Source organism: Protopterus annectens, chromosome 16.part0 (genome assembly GCF_019279795.1).
Source record: "Protopterus annectens isolate FY-2018-M chromosome 16.part0, PAN1.0, whole genome shotgun sequence".
Lineage (NCBI taxonomy): Eukaryota > Metazoa > Chordata > Ceratodontiformes > Protopteridae > Protopterus > Protopterus annectens.
Genome location: NC_056750.1, coordinates 344115574 through 344135518, shown reverse-complemented (window position 1 = coordinate 344135518; position 19945 = coordinate 344115574). Strand labels below are relative to the sequence as shown.

Genomic DNA, 19945 nt, shown 5'->3' with positions numbered 1-19945 from the left:
CAAGCCGAGTTAAATAAAATGGTGTGACAAGGTGTGATTTTTCTAGTTGCAACTCATAAGAAAATCTTAGATGACATCAGAATATGTATTGATCCATGAGATTTGAACAAAGAGCTAAAAAGACCTCTTCATCCAATGTGCACAGCCGAAGAAGTTGCAGCCCTGATGCCAAATGCCACTGTTTTTTCTGTCTTAGATGTAAAGAGTTCATTTTGGTAAATTCAGCTTGACAAGAGAAATCATCACTGCTCACTACTTTCAGTACTCCGTTTGGCAGGTACAGATTTTTGAGAATTCCATTAGAGATAAATTCTGCAAGTGAAGTCTTTCAACGTGCAATGGAGCAACTTTTTTCTGGGTATCCTTGTGCTATTATAATAGATGACATATTAGTAAGTGGTCATGGTGAAGCTGAGCATGACAGAAACCTCAGAAAAGTTCTAGAAACAGCACATCAAGTGAATCTTAAGCTCAATCCACAGAAATGCAAATTCAGGCTACAAGAAGTTACTATGTTGGTCATTTATTTACCAATACAGGCCTACAACCAGAGCCTTCAAAGCAAACAGCCATTCTTGAGATGCCAGCTTCAGACAATGTTCAAGCCCTGCAAAGTTTTCTTGTCATGGTTAACTACCTAGGCAAGTTCATTCCAGACTTGATCCAACTTTCAGCGCCATACCTCTCAACCGTACTAAATTCCACGGTATTTACTGGTTTTGAGGGCAAAAAATTGGGGTGCCATGAATTCCCGAGTGGCCTCCTTCAATCTCCATTTTTTTTTTTAACAACTTGAACTTGTGGCTGATGTCATCACCCATCGCCCACAATGTCATCAATGTGCAGGGCATGTGTGATGACTGCCAGCCTATCGGTGTCTCAGACTATGTTTACCATGCCTGTTTGTAACTGGAATAGCAGCAGCAGCACAACAGTGACCGGAGCTGTTTACATTGCGATTTAACTTTACGTAAGTTTTGCCAGTTTGTTCTGTAGTGCAGTGTGTGTCCGGTTACAGTCTTATCATATTATTTCTGGTATATCGTTTTATGTTCCTGGTTTCAGGTTTAGATTTTTTTTTTGTTTTATGTGAGAGAATAGCATACTTTTTAATACTGTAGTGGTTTGCTTAGTTTGGCCTTGTGTATACAGCAAACCATTGTCAATTTTCAATATCTTCAGATACAGAATCATGGCTTTTTCATCTGGGAACAATGAATCTTCCTAGAATTAGTTCTAAGGGGAAGAGTCTGTGGATGCCTCACCCATACTTTACAAGTTAAATCAGAGTAGGAATGAATCTATTCAGATGAGAGTTCAAGTGAAGTTAGTTTGTTTGTTTGTTGGGTATTTGGGTAAGAAATTTTTTGAAGCGAATACATTTTTGAGTCCTGACTCCTGAGATACAATTAATCTACTTTAAAGCAGTGGGTTTCAAAAAAGGAAAAGGAACTTGCAAATGCCGAGTGAGTGCAATTTGCCATGCTACTTTTATCTCTTGCAGGCTGTAGGAGATGAGTTTCTGTCCAATGTTGGATGCCCTGCTGTAGCAACTGGAAAGGAACTTGGTTTTCCTAATGAGACATAAGTTAAGAAACTGTAATGTCTTAAAAAGTCACAAGATCAGTTGAAGGGACAGAATTTTAAAACAGATGAGAATAATTTATGCACAATTGAATTTCTGGAACTGGTAAATGGTGGGTTTATACGGAAACATGTGAGTATTGTTTTATTTGTGTTTTTATTACAAGAGCTCTGTTGTATTCATTGAGCTAGGCTGTGCTTTATCATTTGGCAAATAAGCAGCTTTTATGCTGTATTCAATAAAACCTGTTGTATTTTTTTTTTTGAAAACTGTGCAAGTCACCACTCCTTTTGAAGACCTTAAGCAACAATATGTTACACAGTTTACTGATAAACAGAGGGCTTATCTGGCAACATTTTTCTTGTATATCTTATTACAAGAGCTTTGTAATGTTCCCTGAGCTATACTGTTTTCCTTTCACTGAAGTAAATGCATTTCAAGTTGCTTTGCATAACACCTACTTTGCATTGTACTTAAAACAGAGCACATAAGCGTTTTTTTTTTTCAGATAAGTGACTTAAGTAGCAGATGGGTAGCACAGTTTATTGTTATGTATCAGTATAACTGATATTGTTAACAATATTTCCATTTTAATCAATAACAATATTTCCATTTTAATCAACAACATATGTTACTCGAGGTCAGTACTGCAGAAATGTAATTATTTTCAGTGCAGTGAAGCAGAACAGCTTCTTGGGGTCATAGTCAAGGCCTCTGAATTTTAGTTATTACGAGAAAATGCATTAACTAACAGAGATTATCTGAATGCTGGTGGATACACACACTATTTCAGAGAGACTGGAATTGTGGACCAGATTGCTTTAACTGTTGAGCGTTTGTTTTTGTATTCCCTTGTACTATATTACTGTTTACTTAATATACCACTCTGAAGTGTTAATGCACTTTTTATTTTGAATTCACTAAAAATATTATTCTAGAATCATACAAAGAAGTTACATTTCTAATGAACAGATACAGTTCTGCCATTACATCTTATGAGAACAAAAGTGTGCCAATTTTAATTCCTTGAAATTGTTGCCCTTGATTGTGCCATAAGAGAGTTAAATGACAGGAACAGAAACGGATTTGCATCTTACAATCACGGAAAGGATCTCATATGATTCCACTTCATGAGAAATAATGACATTTAGAAGTATAACAGCTGTGATGGGAGAAATTGCCTGGAAGAGATAAGGCTAGATTCCATCTAGCCAAAGATGTGGAAGGTAGATGGTTGAAATACATCTGTTAGAAATATTGAGAGGTTAACTATTAATGTAAAGGAGCATTGTCTGCAAAATTTTATTAAAATCCAGTGAACTGCTGTACAGAAATGATACTGAGAAAAACAAATTAAGCTACATGGTGTTGCTAAGGGGTATATAGATGACAATGCTTAGAACAGTATCTCAGTAAAGGATCATAGGTTCATTAGTCACACTGAGTGAAAGTTTTTTGCAACTGCAATCAGACTTTGCATACATCAGAGGGTCTTGTAACTTTTAAATACTGTTAGCAATCTTAGAGAATGATTGCTATATAGTACTCCCCATATCACAACAAATGTACGTTTAATTTTTATTAACTGTTTGCCACACATGAAATTTAGAACCTTACTTAACAGCCATATACGTAAGAAATGGTAAATATTAACATTAGAAATGACATACACAATAATAAAGAGATGGTGTAACTTATGACATATTCAAAAATACAATGTAGGAGAGCTAGTAAAACATTATGTATGTATCAAAAGATGTCGCACAGCAGTACAGAAGTTAGCACTGCTGCCTCATACTGCTCAGTTATTGGCTGAGTACCTTCTGCACTGAGTCTGCATGTCCCCATGTCTGTGTGAACTATTGTAAGGTATTCTACTTTTTACACACCTACAGTTTAACTATAGCTCTCAACAGTCCAGATTTTTTGCCTCATATTTTTGGTCTGTTCCTCATAATAATTTGTGGTTTTCTGCAAATCACTGAGGATTATTGACTCGCATTCTCTTATTTTATCAACACCTCATGTCAATAACACTATTATTTTAAAAGTGTCTCTGTCTGTCCCTGACACTGACTATTTCTGGATGTGTCACTGATTCAGTTGAGATTTTCCCCTGATTTTGGTTGAAAGCAATGCAACCATACCTTGCATCCAAAATGTATGCATCGGTCCTCTTGGTACACCTTTGTAATGTCTCATATTCTAGCTACTGAACTCTACAACCATAAAAAATAATAAATAAATGTCTAGTGTATTCTGGTAATCATGAGGAACAGTGTACAAATCCTTATTGCAGGTATTAATATTTCTACAAAGCACACAAGAAGACTGTTCTTCGATTTGCATTTGAATGTTGGTATCCCACAATTCCATTGGAGTGGGTGGGGCTACATAATTATGCATGCATTTTTTATGTTAATCAGTGATGTACAGATTCTTGGCTATTTGTGCCTACTTTTCATGGGCCTTTGTCCAGATTTTTGATGTTTCCAGGCTGAGAGGTATGTTCAGCACCACTTAGAGAGCTGACACATAAAGATGCATCATGGTCTTGGTTAGAGCAACACCAAAGAACATTTGATGTCCTAAAACAGAGAATTGCAAGTCCACCAACTCTCAGATGCTATGATGTTCACAAACCAGTTATACTTTCCTGTGATGCTTCGAAATTTGGTCTTGGTGCAATCATTCTACAAGAGAACCTGTTGTCTATGCATCGAGAACTCTTACCTAAACTGAGATGCATTATGCCCAGATCGAGAAAGAGCTTTTGCCAATTGTGTTTGCAAGTTTGAAGTCCCATGACTATGTTTATGGTAGACCTATCCAGATTGAAACAGACCACCAACTTCTAGTCACTATCTTGAGAAAGCCTATACATTCAGCTCCAACCAGACTGCAATGCATGATGCTGAGATTGCAAAAGTATAATTTCATTATTGTCTACAAGAAAGGCAAACTTCTTTATCTTGCTGATACATTGTTCAGATTGCCAAGAAACACCACAGAACAGCATGAAAATGAGAATCTTGATTTTGAAGTCATGGAAGTGAGAAATTTTTCTTCCATACATCTTGATGAGCTGAGAGATCACACAGGCACAGATCCAGTTTTACAAAGGCTCAACAACTTTATCAATCAAGGATGGCCATCAAAACAATCTAGTTTACCTCAAGATGTGTACCCTTATTTTCTATACAGAGATGAGAGTTTGTCTGACAAAGGTATCATTATGAAAGGCCTGAAAGTAATTGTTCCATAGTCCTTGCAACTACAGTACATTACTATCTTGCATCATGGTCACCCAGGAACTGATTCTACCAAAAGGAGGGCAAGACAGTTAGCATTTTGGCCTTCTATGTCACAAGACATTGAGAGAACACTTTCAACTTGTTCTATGTGTAATAGTACTAAGCCACATCAACAGAAAGAACCACTTAAGCTAAACCAGATTCCCGAACTACAGTGTACTAGCCCGCACAAAGTTATTTCTGACAATGGCATGCAGTTTTACAAGCCAACAGTTTAAAAGATTTGCTGAACAATGGGACTTTATTCATGTCATGAGTAGCCCTAAGTACCTGCAGTCAAATGGTTTGGCAGAACGTGCAGTTCAAAGTGCAAAACGGTTACTAGAGAAATCAAAATGAGATAATAGTGATGTTTTCCTGAATTTCTTAAATCTCAGAAATGTTCCTCGGGATAAACATCTTGGTTCACCTGCTCAGAGACTTCTGTCAATACAAGCTAGAACCACATTACCAATCAGTAGTCAACTGTTGGTTCCATGTGTCAAGAACAACAGGTCAGTGAAAACCAATCTGTCGAAGAAGCATTTAATCCAGAAGTTCTACTGTGATAAGACCAGCAAACCGCTCAATCCATTACAAGAAGAAGAACTGCTAAGGATGCAAAGGTCTAGAGGTTATGGTCGGACTGGTGTTGTGAAGAGTATTTGCCCAGAGCCGATATTGTACAATGTGGAATCACAAGGAGCAGAGTTTAGGCAGAATTGGAAATATTTGAGACTGGTGTCTGAGCCTATACCACAGCACACAGCCTGTGAGAAAGACTCAGAGTGAGTTGTCCGGTGTTCCAATTCCAGAGGAAGTTCCAGAGGACATTCCCATTCCTGTGACAAATTCAGAAGTTCCTGATATGAGTTGTTCACCAAAGACTGTGCCTGTTGCTACATTTAGTCCAGATTGCTATTCTACGGGATATGGGCGTATCTCTAAACTGTGTAACAGATACAGAGCAACTTGGAATGAACACTGTGTTTTGTTTCTAATGTCTATCTCTAATGTTGTTTTTACAAAGGGAAATCATTTTAAGAGGAAGGATGTAGATCAATGTGTGTGTACATACCTTTAAGAGGCTATCCAAGGGCTTGCACAAGTGTATAAATACTGAGCATGTGCGAGCCTGACTGCCATTTTGTAGTAAGCTGTTGAGATGTAAGCATGTATGTATATAAGGTCTGTCTGTTAGCCAGTTTGATTATATTTTATGATGCTGCTATCCATCCTGATGTATTTTTATGCATTAAAGCATCCAAATGAAATACCCCACTTGCTTGGCATTGATGACAGAGAAGGATGAGTGACAGTTAGGAAAGGAGGAGATGAGATAAAAATTATGATGTATAAACCGATCTACAGGAAACTCCCCAGGAATAAATGGCATTTCTGTGGAAGTAAACGAATTCACCAACAAGTTAGCGAGAACCACCAGGAGTCAGGAAACTATGCTGGAACAGCGTAGGTTTATTGATAAAAACAACAAAGGTTAAGCGCTTTCCACAGTATAAAACTGTCTTCTATGTTCCAGCATAGTTTCCTGACTCCTGGTGGTTCTCGCTAACTTGTTGGTGAATTTGTTTATTTTGTTGACTACTGGGATCCTGTTGTTTATTTCTGTGGAAGTCTGGAAGCTAGGAGGGAAAAACTAATAAAGATCTGGAAGCTTTTGTTTAACAGTATTATAAGAGGAAGAGAAGTACCAACATCCTGAAAGAAAGCAGTGGTAGCTGTAATACCTAAAGAGAGTAAAGATCCATCAGACCCAGCTTTATACAGGCCCATTCAATACTAAACTACGATTATAAAGTGTTCATGTCTATAATGGCTAAAAGAATTACAAAAGTAATACCAAAATTGATATATATGGACCAATGTGGTTTTGTGGAGGGGAAGCAAACATTTGACAACATTAACAGAACAGTGATGATCCAAAGGAAGCAGAATTGTAAGAAAATACCATTGTTGTTGGTGGGTCTGGATGTAGAGAAAGTATTTGACAGAGTAAGCTGGGACTTTATGAACAGGGCAATGGAAGCATTTGCATTTCCTGAAAAAATTATAAGGTTGATTAGGAAGCTATATGAGGGATCGGAGGTGAACATTAAAGTGGGTAGGGTCCTCTCTGACAATTTCTGCTTGAGCAGAAGAACTAGGCAGGGGTGTCCTCTTTCTCCTTTGTTATTTGCATTATACTTGTAACCACTGGCAAAGAAAATAAGAGACTCAGAAATCAAGGATATAATTGGCATGGTATTCAGGGCGACCATGGTGGTGCAGCGGTTAGCGTTGTCGCCTCACAGCAAGAGGTTCTCTGGTTCGATTATCGACTGGGATGCCTTCTGTGCGGAGTCTGCATGTCCTCCCCATGTGGTCGCGTGTGTTTCCTCTGGGTGCTCCGCTTTCCTCCCACATCCCAAAGACATGCAGTAGGTGGATTGGACACTCTAAACTGGCCCTAGGTGTGAGTGTGTGTGTGCCTTCTGTGGAAGGTTGGGCGCCGGGCTGGCAACTCGACACCGTAAAACTCCATTGCCAATCATGAGCAGACAGATGATCCACTGTGGCGACCCCTAACTGGGAAAAGCCGAAAGAAGAAGAAGAGGAAGAAGAATTGGCATGGTATTCAACAAAAGCTGGCTTTATTTGCAGATGATATTTTATACCTGACAAAACCAGAAAGAGACATTACAGTGTTGTGGAACATTTTGATGCAGTTTCACATCTTTTTGGGATAGAAAATTAATGAAGCTAAAAGAAAGGCAATAGTGGTAAATTATGTAGCCACACATAAAATGGTTCACCGATATCTGTATTTTGGGAACATGATAAAATGATGTATTTAGGAGTATGGATTAAAAATGATTCTGGTGTGGCAGCTAATGATATGTGGGAAGAGACTAAACAAAAGATAATATAAAAATTGAGGAACTGGAAGCTTTGTTATATGGATATGGATAGTAAGATACAAGCAGTCACAGTGTTTTTAGTCCCTTTAGTCTTATACACAGGTTAGGCATATTTTTTTCAACCAGAGAAGTTGTGGATAGCAATTATTAAAGAGCTGAAGGACTTTATCTGGGAGGGGAAGATGGCAAGAGTCAAGTGGGATAAGCTCATTATTCAAGTAGAACAGGGTGGATTTGGATTATCCAATTTGATGGGGCATTTCAGAGCTACATAGCAAGGCTCCTTTACATAGCACAAGCAGAAAACTATAATTCAAAGTGGAAAAGGATGATACTGAAACAGGGAGGAAGCTCAAGAAACAAGGAGAGACTGGAATTTTGGATGCAGGCCTTTAAGGAGAATAACAATAATCATACAGAATATTATATCCATAAAGTAGCAGAAAGTATTCTAAGAACTAAAGACAAATGAAATCTCAAGGATGCACCAAAAAGCTGTGAACGAAAATCCAACTAATATACAACTAATATATAGTAGACAGGTTCTTTATCAGTATAAACATACAACGATGGTATGATTCATTGAGGTCTGAAGAAGCGTCTTAACAGACGTGAAAGCGCTTACCATCGTTGTATGTTTATTCTAAGAACTAAGCCAACATGGGAATGGAGAAAGGAGATTCTGCCAATAGGGATGACTGCAATTAGGGATATAGACAATAGGTAAGAGGGGGCTGGAATGTATTGGAAAAAACTAGCAAAGGAACCAAGGTATTGGTAGCAAATAACCAGAGAGAGAAAGGTAATAGAATGGGAAGACGCCAAGAATTTATTTGGACTGTAAGTTGGACATTGCCTTCCCTATCAAGGACTGATATCAGAGTATACCAAAGAGAAAGAAATAGGTGGGTCCTAAACAAAAGACCAGCACTGGTTAGTGGCGGCGGGTGACTTCAAATCAAAGGGGGGGGGCTGCATAAGACAGCTGAATGAGTGGGGCCAATGGGAAGGGGTGTGACCAACTAGAAAGGGGTGGAGCTATGCTCACAACCACAAAAACTGGGACTTTAATTAAATACGCTGCCCTGGGTGCCAAACCATCATTATGAGAGTCCAATCAAGACAAAATGAAGTGGAGAAGAAAAAAATATTTCAATGCATTGGCTAGCATTGGCTACATGACAGCTTACTTAATATCTAGATGGAAAGAAAAAGATAGTGAGGCATGAAAAAATAAATTACATTTTAAATACATTACTAGAATGCCAGTCAAAATCAAGTATAAAAAAACAAGCAGCACTCAACTCAAACCACTTCTCCTTGCACTGCAGTTCTAATTATAATTTATATTCAGATTTATAAAAGTACCAAGTAACATGCTAAAAGTAGCAATCTCTTGTGATACCCCCACTTGTAAAAATGTTTCTTATCCAAAAAAGACCTGTTTAATGGGGAAAACATGATCAAAGTAAAAAATGAACAGCAAACAAGAAACAAGCTCAAGATAAATTGCTTAAAGGATTACTGCACAGGTTATGGAACACACATGATAGATTGGTATTCTGTTTAGTTTACAGGTAAAGCCTGCAAAGATGACTGCAAGTCTCCAACAAATGTAATGAGCTTCCGAAAATACAGGAATCATGTCCTTTATTACAAATGCTGTCATATGCATTTCAATACCTAAGACTTGTACGTTATCTAGTTATGTAAATATTCTTTGCATGGCAACAACAAAAAAGCTTTCAGTGTTGATAACTCTTTAACAGTATGTTTAGTAAAGCTTACTTGCATCTTACAATCTCAGACAAGCTTACCTGATGGTCATTAAAGCACTGCTACTTAAACACAGAGCAACAGGCACTGCAACAACATGCATTTTCTGAATAATAAAAAGCATAAATCAACAGTATAAAAATATGACAGAAAACCAGAACATTCTGCAAAATCAAGGACAGATGAAAAGCCACTGTAGTACTTGTGTCTACCTTGGATGGGGGATACTCTGCACACTTACACTGCATAACTGCTCCTTGCCTTGCTTGGACACATCCCCAGATTCAATACATGGGGTGTGGGATACAACTAGTATGTCACAATTTGAAATGTCTCTGGCTGATGGTGATGGCCCTGACACATTTGTTATACCTTTCAACCGCAGAGCAAGAAATCTGGAAAAAGCCATAAATAGAAGTGGGACAAAGGCCCAAAAATAAGGACAAATTTTAAATACTGCTCTTATAAACTTAGAAAGATAATAGAATAGTATGTCTTGCCTTAGTATGAATTTTCTGAAGGGTATGACATTTGAAACTCAAATGTCTATCATTATTTTCAAACTTCAGTCTTTAATAATTTGCTGCTAATTTGCCAGAAAACCACAATTTTATGAAAAATGGAACAAAAATGTGATGCAAAAATATAAAACAGCCACACAATACAGCTGGGAACCTGTCAAAGAAGGGACACATTTTAATATTAGTACTGTTAAGTTGAGCAGCTGACAAAATAAGAGAATCTACATGCATTTCTGAAATAAAAGTAATCTGTAACTGATCATTGTAATTATTTATTAATTGTAAACCCTCCACGTTTCTTCGAAAATTGTCATTTTGTAGAGGGATTATTAGGGGAAGAGCAACATTATGAGCCAAAATCCGGGACAGCTGAGAGGTTTGGATATACCTAATTCTATAAAGCAATGTATCTGCACGTACCCTCTCAGACTCTTAATGTAGGAAATTTGGACAAGGCCAAATATATTGGGGGAAACAAACAAACAGTACTAAAATTGCTCTTGTATAAAGTTAAGACAGTTGATAGAATAACAGGCCTTGCTTTAGCATGCATTTTTCTGAAGGGTATGAAGTCTGAAACTCAATGTCTGTCATTATTTAGCGACTTAATTCCTAAATAATTTTAAATTTATTGTTTTGAACATTTTTCCAGTAAGCAATGAAACAATGCAACAAAATGCATGTACCAATTATGACAAAACTGCCCAATTCAGAACATTTCCATAACAAAAGTCTACTCAAACTTCTACAATCAACCAGTATCAGTAAATATGGACAATCTCTGTAGAAGTAAAAGTCATCTAAATAATTCCACGTTAAAGAGATTTGTAACTAATGAAGAGGTTGTTGCTAGCAAACAACTTTATATTTCATTGTTGCATCTACAAATAAAGTGCCTGTTGCCCTTGATGAGTAAATTGCCTTTGTTACATAAAAAAAAAACTATAAGCTAGTAATATTGCAATAGGGAAACTGATAACAGGTTCATAGTTACTAGGTATCTCTGCTAAAGAGGACATTCTCAGGACTGCAGCATCCACACCCTTTAAAAGTACAGTATTAGCAATGCATCTACATACTGCGGGAGTAGAACCCACATCCTTCTTCATCAAAAGCAAGTATTCAACCTGTTTTACTATTAACAATGCAAGCAAACTCAGCATAAGCAGCACTAAACTTATCTTCCCCTGAAGCTCTCAGCTCCTTGTAAAATCCACTCGACACTTAACTGTATCTCTCAACTTTGCAGAACAAGAAATCTGGAAAAGCCAAACTGTATTGGGGAGTGGGCAAAAACCCATAAACCAGGGATGCATTTTAAACATTGATTGTATAATCTTGGAAAGTTGCTAGAATAAAATGTTGTGTTACCACCATGCATTACACTGCAAAGTCTTGAACCCAGGACTCTGTGCACTACAGTCAGAGCAACATACCACTATGCCAAATCTGCTGTTTCTTGAAAGACTAGAAGAATGAAACTTAAATGGCTATCATTTAATGAATTCAGCTCTCAACCTCTTAGCACAAAACACCTGGACAAAGCCAATATGGGGGAATACAGCACCCCAAACATATTTAGTGAATTCAGTTCTCATCATAGTTCTCAACCTCTTAGCACATAAAACCTGGACAAAGCCAATCACAGGGGAATAAAGCCCCACAAATAGGGACACATTTCAAATACTGATCTTATAAACTTAGAAAATTGCTAGAATAAAAGGGTTTGTGTTAGTATGTACTTTCTGAAGAATATGAAGTCTGAAATTCAAATGCCTGTCATTATTTAGTGAATTCAATCCTTCACTGAATACAAAAATCCAGACAACCACAGATTTTATGAGTAACAGAACAGAACAAAAATATGAAGCAAAAATCTGGACAGTTTTCACAAGTGATGGTGGGTAGGGAATTCATTCTCTTGCTATCTGTACCCAAGGTACAGGGTTTGAGCCTGAGTAACTCTAGCCACCAGGTATATTTAACTGGGCATTACACACACACACACACACACACACACACACACACACACACACACACACACACACACACACACACACACACACACACACACACACACACACACACAACCTGTATACTCCCTTGCAACTTACACAGAGTACCTGTATATTTCCTTGCAGCAGTGTTCCTGGAGACAAACCTTCCCTTGTGATAATTCCAAATTCCCTTCCCTTGCAGCGAGAGCCAATCAGTAGCTATCTGACTGCAGACGTTGCAGTCCGATTTCCCTTGCATTCATGTACCTGACTGCAGATGTTGCAGTCCGATCCCCTTCCAGTCTATGTGGTTACAAACCATATAGACTTCTGGGCATCTGTACACTGATGCCTTCTCTTCGTAATCCGGACTGGTTAAACAGCAGTCCGAATTTAAGGAAACCCAGAACTCGACGAGCATGCATGCGCAGTTGAAGTTCCAGGACTCGCAGCTAATTATTTTATTTTTAAACTTTTTTTTTCAGTGTTACAGCTGTGGGGGCTGCAGTCCTGCAGTCTGATAGCCCAAGCCACCCCTGGCACTTGTAGAGTTTTTAGTAGAATCTAGAACAGAAACCATAATTAAAAAAGGAATAATGAGCATATAAAATACTGCATGATAACTATAAGAATTAATCAGAGGAGGTTAGAAAGGATTGGGAAGAGAGACTGGATAAGCAATTCACAAAGAAACAATGTGAGGATATATACAACTCTCCCAAAGATGCAACAAAATCTAGAAGATTTAGGATTTTTGGTTTGAAATGTTTACATAGATATTTTTATACCCCAAGTAGACTCCACAGAATTTTTCCACAGATAGACAGCAAATGCTGGAGGTATGACGGGGAGAAAGGGGTACTTGGGAACATATTTCCTGGAAGTGTGGTGGGCTGGCAGACTTTAAGGATTCCCTGCAGAGATGCTGGGTGGGCAGATTGGTCTGACGAGGGAGATGATTTTTCTGAGCTGTGATACAGATTCGGAATTGCCTAGATATGGTAAGGCCTTGCTGTGTCTAATTATGGTGGCTGCCAAAAAAGCAATTTCTAGAAAATCAAAATCTAAACCAACTATATTAGAAGTAGTGAATATAGTAACAGAGATAAAACAACTGGAATTGAGATATTTAGAAATGGGTAGAAGCAAAGTACATAGGAAAAAATAGGAATATTGGGAACAATGCATACAGGGGATGAATGAGGTTTAAAAGAAGGCAGGACTTAAATGAGTTATGTAACGTTTGACAGAAAATTATTGGGTAGATTATAAGTGATATATAAGTTTGCAACTGATAGTCTGTCAGTATGGTTTGTGATGTAAAATGCTTGCAACTAGGATTGTGTCGGTGTGGTTTGTTTTCATTTATATAAATGTATGATGGCTTATGTCGTAAGTGATGGTTTAATAAATATATTTCCTATTTTAAAAAAAAGGGTCAGGAATTGAATAATTTATGCAATGGTTCTTAGGTTATATAATATATAGCAATATATGTGAAGTATAATGTTTGTTAATGCTAATTTGTTAATGCAGTTTGATTACTTTTGTATAAATGTAAATCTGCCTATGTCACAAATGATAATTCAATAAAAGTTTTTGAAAAAGATGGCTGTTATGAGTCTTGTTAGGGTTAAGTAAAAAATTAGGCATTTATGGTAAAGTAAAAGTGATTAAAGAACATTTGAACTAGGTGTGACTATAGACAAGGACCTGTCATTTTCTAAACACACAGAGGATTTATGTAGAAAAGCTGAAAAGACAATGGGAAATGTATTTAGATCTACATTACACCCACCCCGTGTCACTTGTTTGGACAGTTTCAGAGTAGATAACAGTATGCTGCAGTTGAGAACAAAGAGTTCCAATAGAAGGAAAAGGTACAGGGTATGTGGATGAACTTTCATATATTGAGTGATTAAGACAAATATAGTTATAATTTCTTAAGCAAAGAAATTTTAAAAAGTACTTAATACTAATTTATAAAGCCTAAAATGATGCACACCTGTTTGTCCAAGGTTGAGAGGATTAGATCATATTATTAGCGCAACAGAAGAAGCATCTAGAATGAAGGAAAAAGGTGTCTCATTCTGAGGTCATATATGAATTAAATAGTTTATCAGAAAATTTCGTACTGGCCAAGAGTTTGCCAGTTTTAGCAACAGCTAAACCTGTACATGAGAAACAGAAGATGCAAGCATGCATAAGGTTGAACATACCAGACTGAAATTTGATCTCACATATGAAGAATAAATTACGTTATATTATATTAACCTTAACGTTTCCTGTACAGGTAGTTACAAATGTAACATGTATGCATTATACATGATGCAGGTTTTTACAACTTGGAGGAGACTGATATCTTAATAAGGAAACACCTGATCATCATATGAAGTCGGAGTGCAGTTTCCTTGATGTCTGTTGCGCTGCATGTCGGTAATATCCCCAGTATGCCATTCACTGGCCCTTAATACTGTCAACTTTAAATCTAGTTTCCTTCTTTTTAAAATGATCTTCAATAGTCCATCTCATTGAGTACACTTCTACTCATGCACAAGTATGAAGTCTTTGATATTCTTCTGAAAATTCTTCTGCTTTACTCAACAAATAAATCCTTATGATTTTAGAAATAAACCTAAGCATTGTCAAGTATGAAGTGTTATTTTTACCAACAGTAAAATCTGATGACTGATAAGAATATTCTCTTTTACTTCTCGTCAAAAAGGACATTTCATAACAAAGTAGAACACATGTGGACTTCCTGTTTTGAAAGTTAGTCAAATATTGCCTGACATGATACAGCTGCATCCCAAAACACACACACACACACACACCTTTTTGTTTTTTTAATTTGCATGACTTTCCTGCATTTCTACTTTGTTACGGTTTACAATTCTGGGTGGTTTCTCTTGCAAAAAAAATTAAAAGAATGCTGCATTTAATGTTTGAATCAATTGCGTAAGGAAGTATCATTCTGTAGCAGAAATAGAGGAGTATAAAGCTAAACAGTTTAGTTTACTTAAGCATTTCTGATTATGTTCCCAAAAATAAAACAGATATTCTGCATAGTAAATATAAATCTGTTATGATTAGTGTTCATAACTCACAGAATTTATTTTTTATCTTAATACCATAATGACAGCTTGCTTGCTTCCTTCCCAAGAGATAACTCAAATTTTGTATACAAAATTTTAATTCTGGATTAAAGGTAGCTGCTCTTCTGACAATTTGCATTTCCTTATGTAATTTACATTTACTTAGACGTACATGTTTGCATTAATAAATGCACTTACAAGTCTTAATGGGATGAAGACAGGAGTCCCTCCAGCCATCTTAACCATTGGCTCATAGCAGTCGAAGAAAGGTTCAATGACGATAACCTGAAAAAGATCAAGAAAGTTCTACATTACATTGGAAAGCAACAGTCACACTGTGTTTGCACTGAACATACGAAAAGAGAGCCCATGAGATGGCTCTAGGTTATGTGGTCAACAGCATGTCAGCTGAAAGAACACTTTGAGCAACACTCATCAAAGAAGAAAATGCTGACAATGTTTTTCTGTACGGGACAAACCCCCTACTCCACTGAGTCAGCAGTTCAGATAATGACGCAATTCCTTAATTGTATTCACTTTTATAGGTTCATAGGTAGGTTACTAGGCTATTGGCTCTAGAGCCCATATAAGCCTAGCCAAAAAGGTACCATGGCTTTTGCCACCCAAGAAAATTATTTTCCTGTGCCCCTGTTGAGCAGAGCCACAGAAGTGATCCCTGGGGTGAATTTCCTATCTCCCATCTAATCATCAAGATTTTTCTTTAAAAATGCTAATGAGGAGCTTTGTTTGCTATAGATAGGTAGTTTGTTCCAGAATATGGGAAGTCTCTGGGACAGGAATCTATCCCTCCAGCATGTTCTGTTTATTGTGGTGGCAAGGTTTAGGTCCCGAGAGCATGTAGCTCGGAGAGATTGGAATTTCTTTAAGTGGAGCATGTCCAACAGCTCTGGGTTTGACATAGCTTTGTATGTTAGGCAGAGATCGCCTCCGAGTAGGCGATATGTGATGGAGTAAAGCTAGACAGTCTGCGTAGGGCATCTGTTTGAGGTCAGTAATCCTCTTTGTGAGGTATTTCTGCGGCCTTTCTAGTTGCTGTATATGTCTTGTGAGGTACACACCAAAAGGGGTGTTGTACTCTAGGAGTTTCGATTACAGCTCCTAGTTTGCAGTCATCTGAGAACTTCGTTAGCCAAAGACCTTCTGTGTTAGCCCGTACTTCTGAGAAGTAGATACCAAACAGGAGAGGACCCAGGACTGAAGCCTGTGGTACTCCCACTTGTCACTGGTCTGAAGTCGGATTTGGAGTCTGCTACTTTCACAGTGGTTCTGTCAGTGAGCCTGTTGGCAACCCACCTTGTTGTTGTTGTTAGTCTTTCGGCTTTTCCCGGTTAGGGGTCGCCACAGCGGAACTCTGGTCCGCTAATGATTGGCAGTTGGTTTTTATGGTGTTGAGTTGCCAGCCCAATGCCCAACCTTCAACGAAGGCATGCCCATTCAACGCATGTCTTTCGAAAGCCCACTCGACCGTGGGAAGGACATGCAGACTCCACACAGAAGGCACTCCCAAACCCAAGCCAAGAATCGAACGGGAGAACCTCTTGCTGTGAGGCAACAACGCTACTGCTGCACCACCACGGAAGTCCGCAACCCATCTTGTGACATAGGGATTTATACCTAGTTTAGTGAGTTTATCTATAATTCCAGAGTGGGGGATGGTGTCGAAAGCCTTGGCGAGATCTAGATAGGCTGTGTGAACCACCTTACCCTCATCTACAGCTTTAGTGACTGCTTCAAAGAGGTCTATCAGGTTTAGGAGACATGATCTGCCTTTTACAAACCCGAACTGGGTGGGGTCTAGAGTTTGGAGATTACCAGTGTCATTGTTTATAAGTTCCATGATGATATGTTCCATAGCCTTGCAGACCAGGCACGTCAGGCTAATGAGGTGGTAGTTCCCGGGGTCCCTAGTGGCTCCCCCTTTGTGGAGTGGGATAACCATCGCTGTGTGCCATTCAGTGGGCACAAAGCTTGAGGTGAGGCTATGATTGAACATGGTACTTAGGTGGGGTGCCAGTTCGTTCTGTAGTTCATGTAGAACGCAGCCTGGGATGTTATCAGGTCCCACAGAAGCTGTGTTCTTGACTTTGGAGAGTGTGGTTTTTACCTGTGCAGCCGTGATTGCAGGAACTTTGCATTCTTCCGGTATAGAGATGGGGCCTTTAGGGGGTGAGAGGGGGGTAAAGTTAGCACTGAACCTATCTGCCAGGATGTTGGCATATTTGTATTATTACATGGCTGAGATTTAAAAAGCATAATCAGGGAATTGGTCATATGGAAATGTGATGCCTGGTGGATTTACAAATGAGTAAATGAGACTGGGACGCTTAACAACAAGGTGTTGTTAAAGCTTAACAGTTTGACTTTCACAGAAGGGCACAACTTCTGAGAGTTGCCTTTTGGATTTGGAATGATTTGTGTGAGGGTGTTCTAGGGGGTGGAAATGGTCATTAAAAAGACTGCATTTGTGTGTGTGTGTGTGTGTGTGTGTGTGTGTGTGTGTGTGTGTGTGTGTGTGTGTGTGTGTGTGAATGTTTACAGTACACTATGTGTATGTTTATGGGTGTGGGTTTTTATGCAGGTGTTCAGAGGTTGTGTACTGTTTGGTATGTATGTATAAGACTTATCTCACTGAGAAGCATTGTGAAGAGCTGATCCTCACAAGGATGAGTTGCAGTCAACTGGCAACAACAAGTGGGTTATATGCAATATAAATATAAGTAACATGCTAACATATAATATGGATACTTGATTACTTTCTCACCTCCGTTTCCACAACAGTAATAAAGCAAAAGTTTCTTTCCTGTGGGGATTGCAGCCTCACACCCCAATTCTAACATAACAATTTCAACTAGGAAAGGGAACTCTCAGGAGAGATATAATACAGAGGCATCTGTCACAACCTTTTCCCAATTCACAGCCAGCTGGAAATACATCACCTGCACTACCAGACATACTTGTTTCCAGCACCAAATCCTCTCTAGTGGAGTGGATGGTCGGCAGTCTTGTCTAGTTACCTCTATGTCCATCTTTCAGATGAACTTATGTGAGCTCATCAACATTTCAGTTGGTGGCTTGGTCATAAAATTGAGTGGAATGCTTGGGTATCTAGAGAATGAAATCCCTGAATCTCTTCCCGTGTGCGCACACACACACACACACACACACACACACACACACACACACACACACACACACACACACACACACACACACACACACCAAATTATACCATACAACAGAGCTCTGCAGCAAGTGAGAATCATAACTTTTTTTGGTTGAAATATATAATTTGTTTAAATTCTCAGAAAAGGCACTTAGTTCAAACCATTTTAGTGAACTACCCAATGGCATTTGATTAAAAGGCACTACCAAATGACATTTAAAAGGGTGCTACTCAATCACAGTTAAAGAAGCAGAATAACTGAAACTTCCCATTAGTTAACCTGCTTAATTCAGACCAGCACCAAACAACATTTACAGATCCATAGACTGAATTATAATAACCTGGAGAAAATGAACAGTGTTTTAGTAGTATCATTAATTAGCCTAGTACTCCACTAGATGGTCTGAAAATCTCTGAAGGATTTTTTTTTTAATGAATGTTCCAAAATATGAAGCAGAAAAACATTGCCCAGGCATTAAAAAAGAACAAGAATTACAGTCAAAAGATTACAAAAAGAACTGTCAAGTGCCTTTCTGACAAATGATTTATTTGAATGTTATCTGATCAAAACCATATGCAATCACACTTTATTTTATGTGAGAGCCAAAGTTCATCATATTGTTTATACCAAGGAAGACCCCCTACACCCCTTTTCTAATAACATAGTTCCTGAAGTTGTTGTGCCATAAGGAAATAATTTATCGCCTAATGGGCATTTTGCATTAAGTATTTTCACAGAGACAGGTTTGGTTTGACAGACAATGTTTCATCCTGCTCTGATGAGGTAAAAATAAGTACACCAAATTACAAACATCACTAAGTTACAATGGTTAAACTCCCCTTCTGAATTAAAATAATACCAAAAATATATCTCACATCTGCCAGTGTTTATAAATCTAGGTAGGTAAACCATAAAGATTATAATAACCGGGAGAAAATGAACAGTGTTTTTAGTAGTATCATTAATTAGCCTGGTACTCCACTACATGGTCTGAAACTCTGATGGATTTTTTTATGAACGTTCCAAAAAATGAAGCAGAAAAACACTGTCCATAGGTACTACTAGATCAGACAAAGCCTAATACATCCTAAAACTGCATAGATTTGAAAAGGGAATATTAATACTCCAATTTGCAGCAATCTCATGGTTTCACTACACTTATTAACGGTACCACTGTTTTATGGGGGTCTTTACTCACCCAATTAAAAAGGAGTATATAAATTCACAGACTTTGTGGAAAGTTACATGCAGAGCAATAAAATTTCATGCAGTCTTAAAGGGATCCTAAAAGTCCACACTGAATTAAATATTTTGTACACATTTGCTTGTGTATGAAATAGTTTTTGAAACTGCAAGAACTTTTTCAGTAAAAATCTAATGCTTTGGGCATATTCTGCACATTACTTGCAAAATGTAACTAGGCTGGTTATTGTCAGTGTGAGCAAATAAGACATGGCAAAATAATTTAATAATGCTATGACTAGACATACAAGTTACCTGCTACTGAGTTGTTAATTTGTTAATCTTCCTCATTTATACCATACATTAATAAAATGAAAATATAACTTATTTTTC

At 37.9% G+C, this 19945-nt stretch overlaps 1 protein-coding gene across 7 annotated transcripts in view; it reads right to left on the bottom strand.

Annotated features, from left to right (window-relative positions):
* The window catches only part of KYAT1 (kynurenine aminotransferase 1), a 1131910-nt gene that overhangs the window by 301652 nt on the left and 810313 nt on the right, over positions 1-19945 (bottom strand). For all 7 annotated transcript variants that reach the window (XM_044058797.1, XM_044058798.1, XM_044058802.1 and 4 more), the window contains one exon: positions 15384-15470. In XM_044058797.1, the coding sequence (XP_043914732.1) occupies positions 15384-15470 (87 nt within the window). The remainder of the gene's footprint in view (positions 1-15383; positions 15471-19945) is intronic.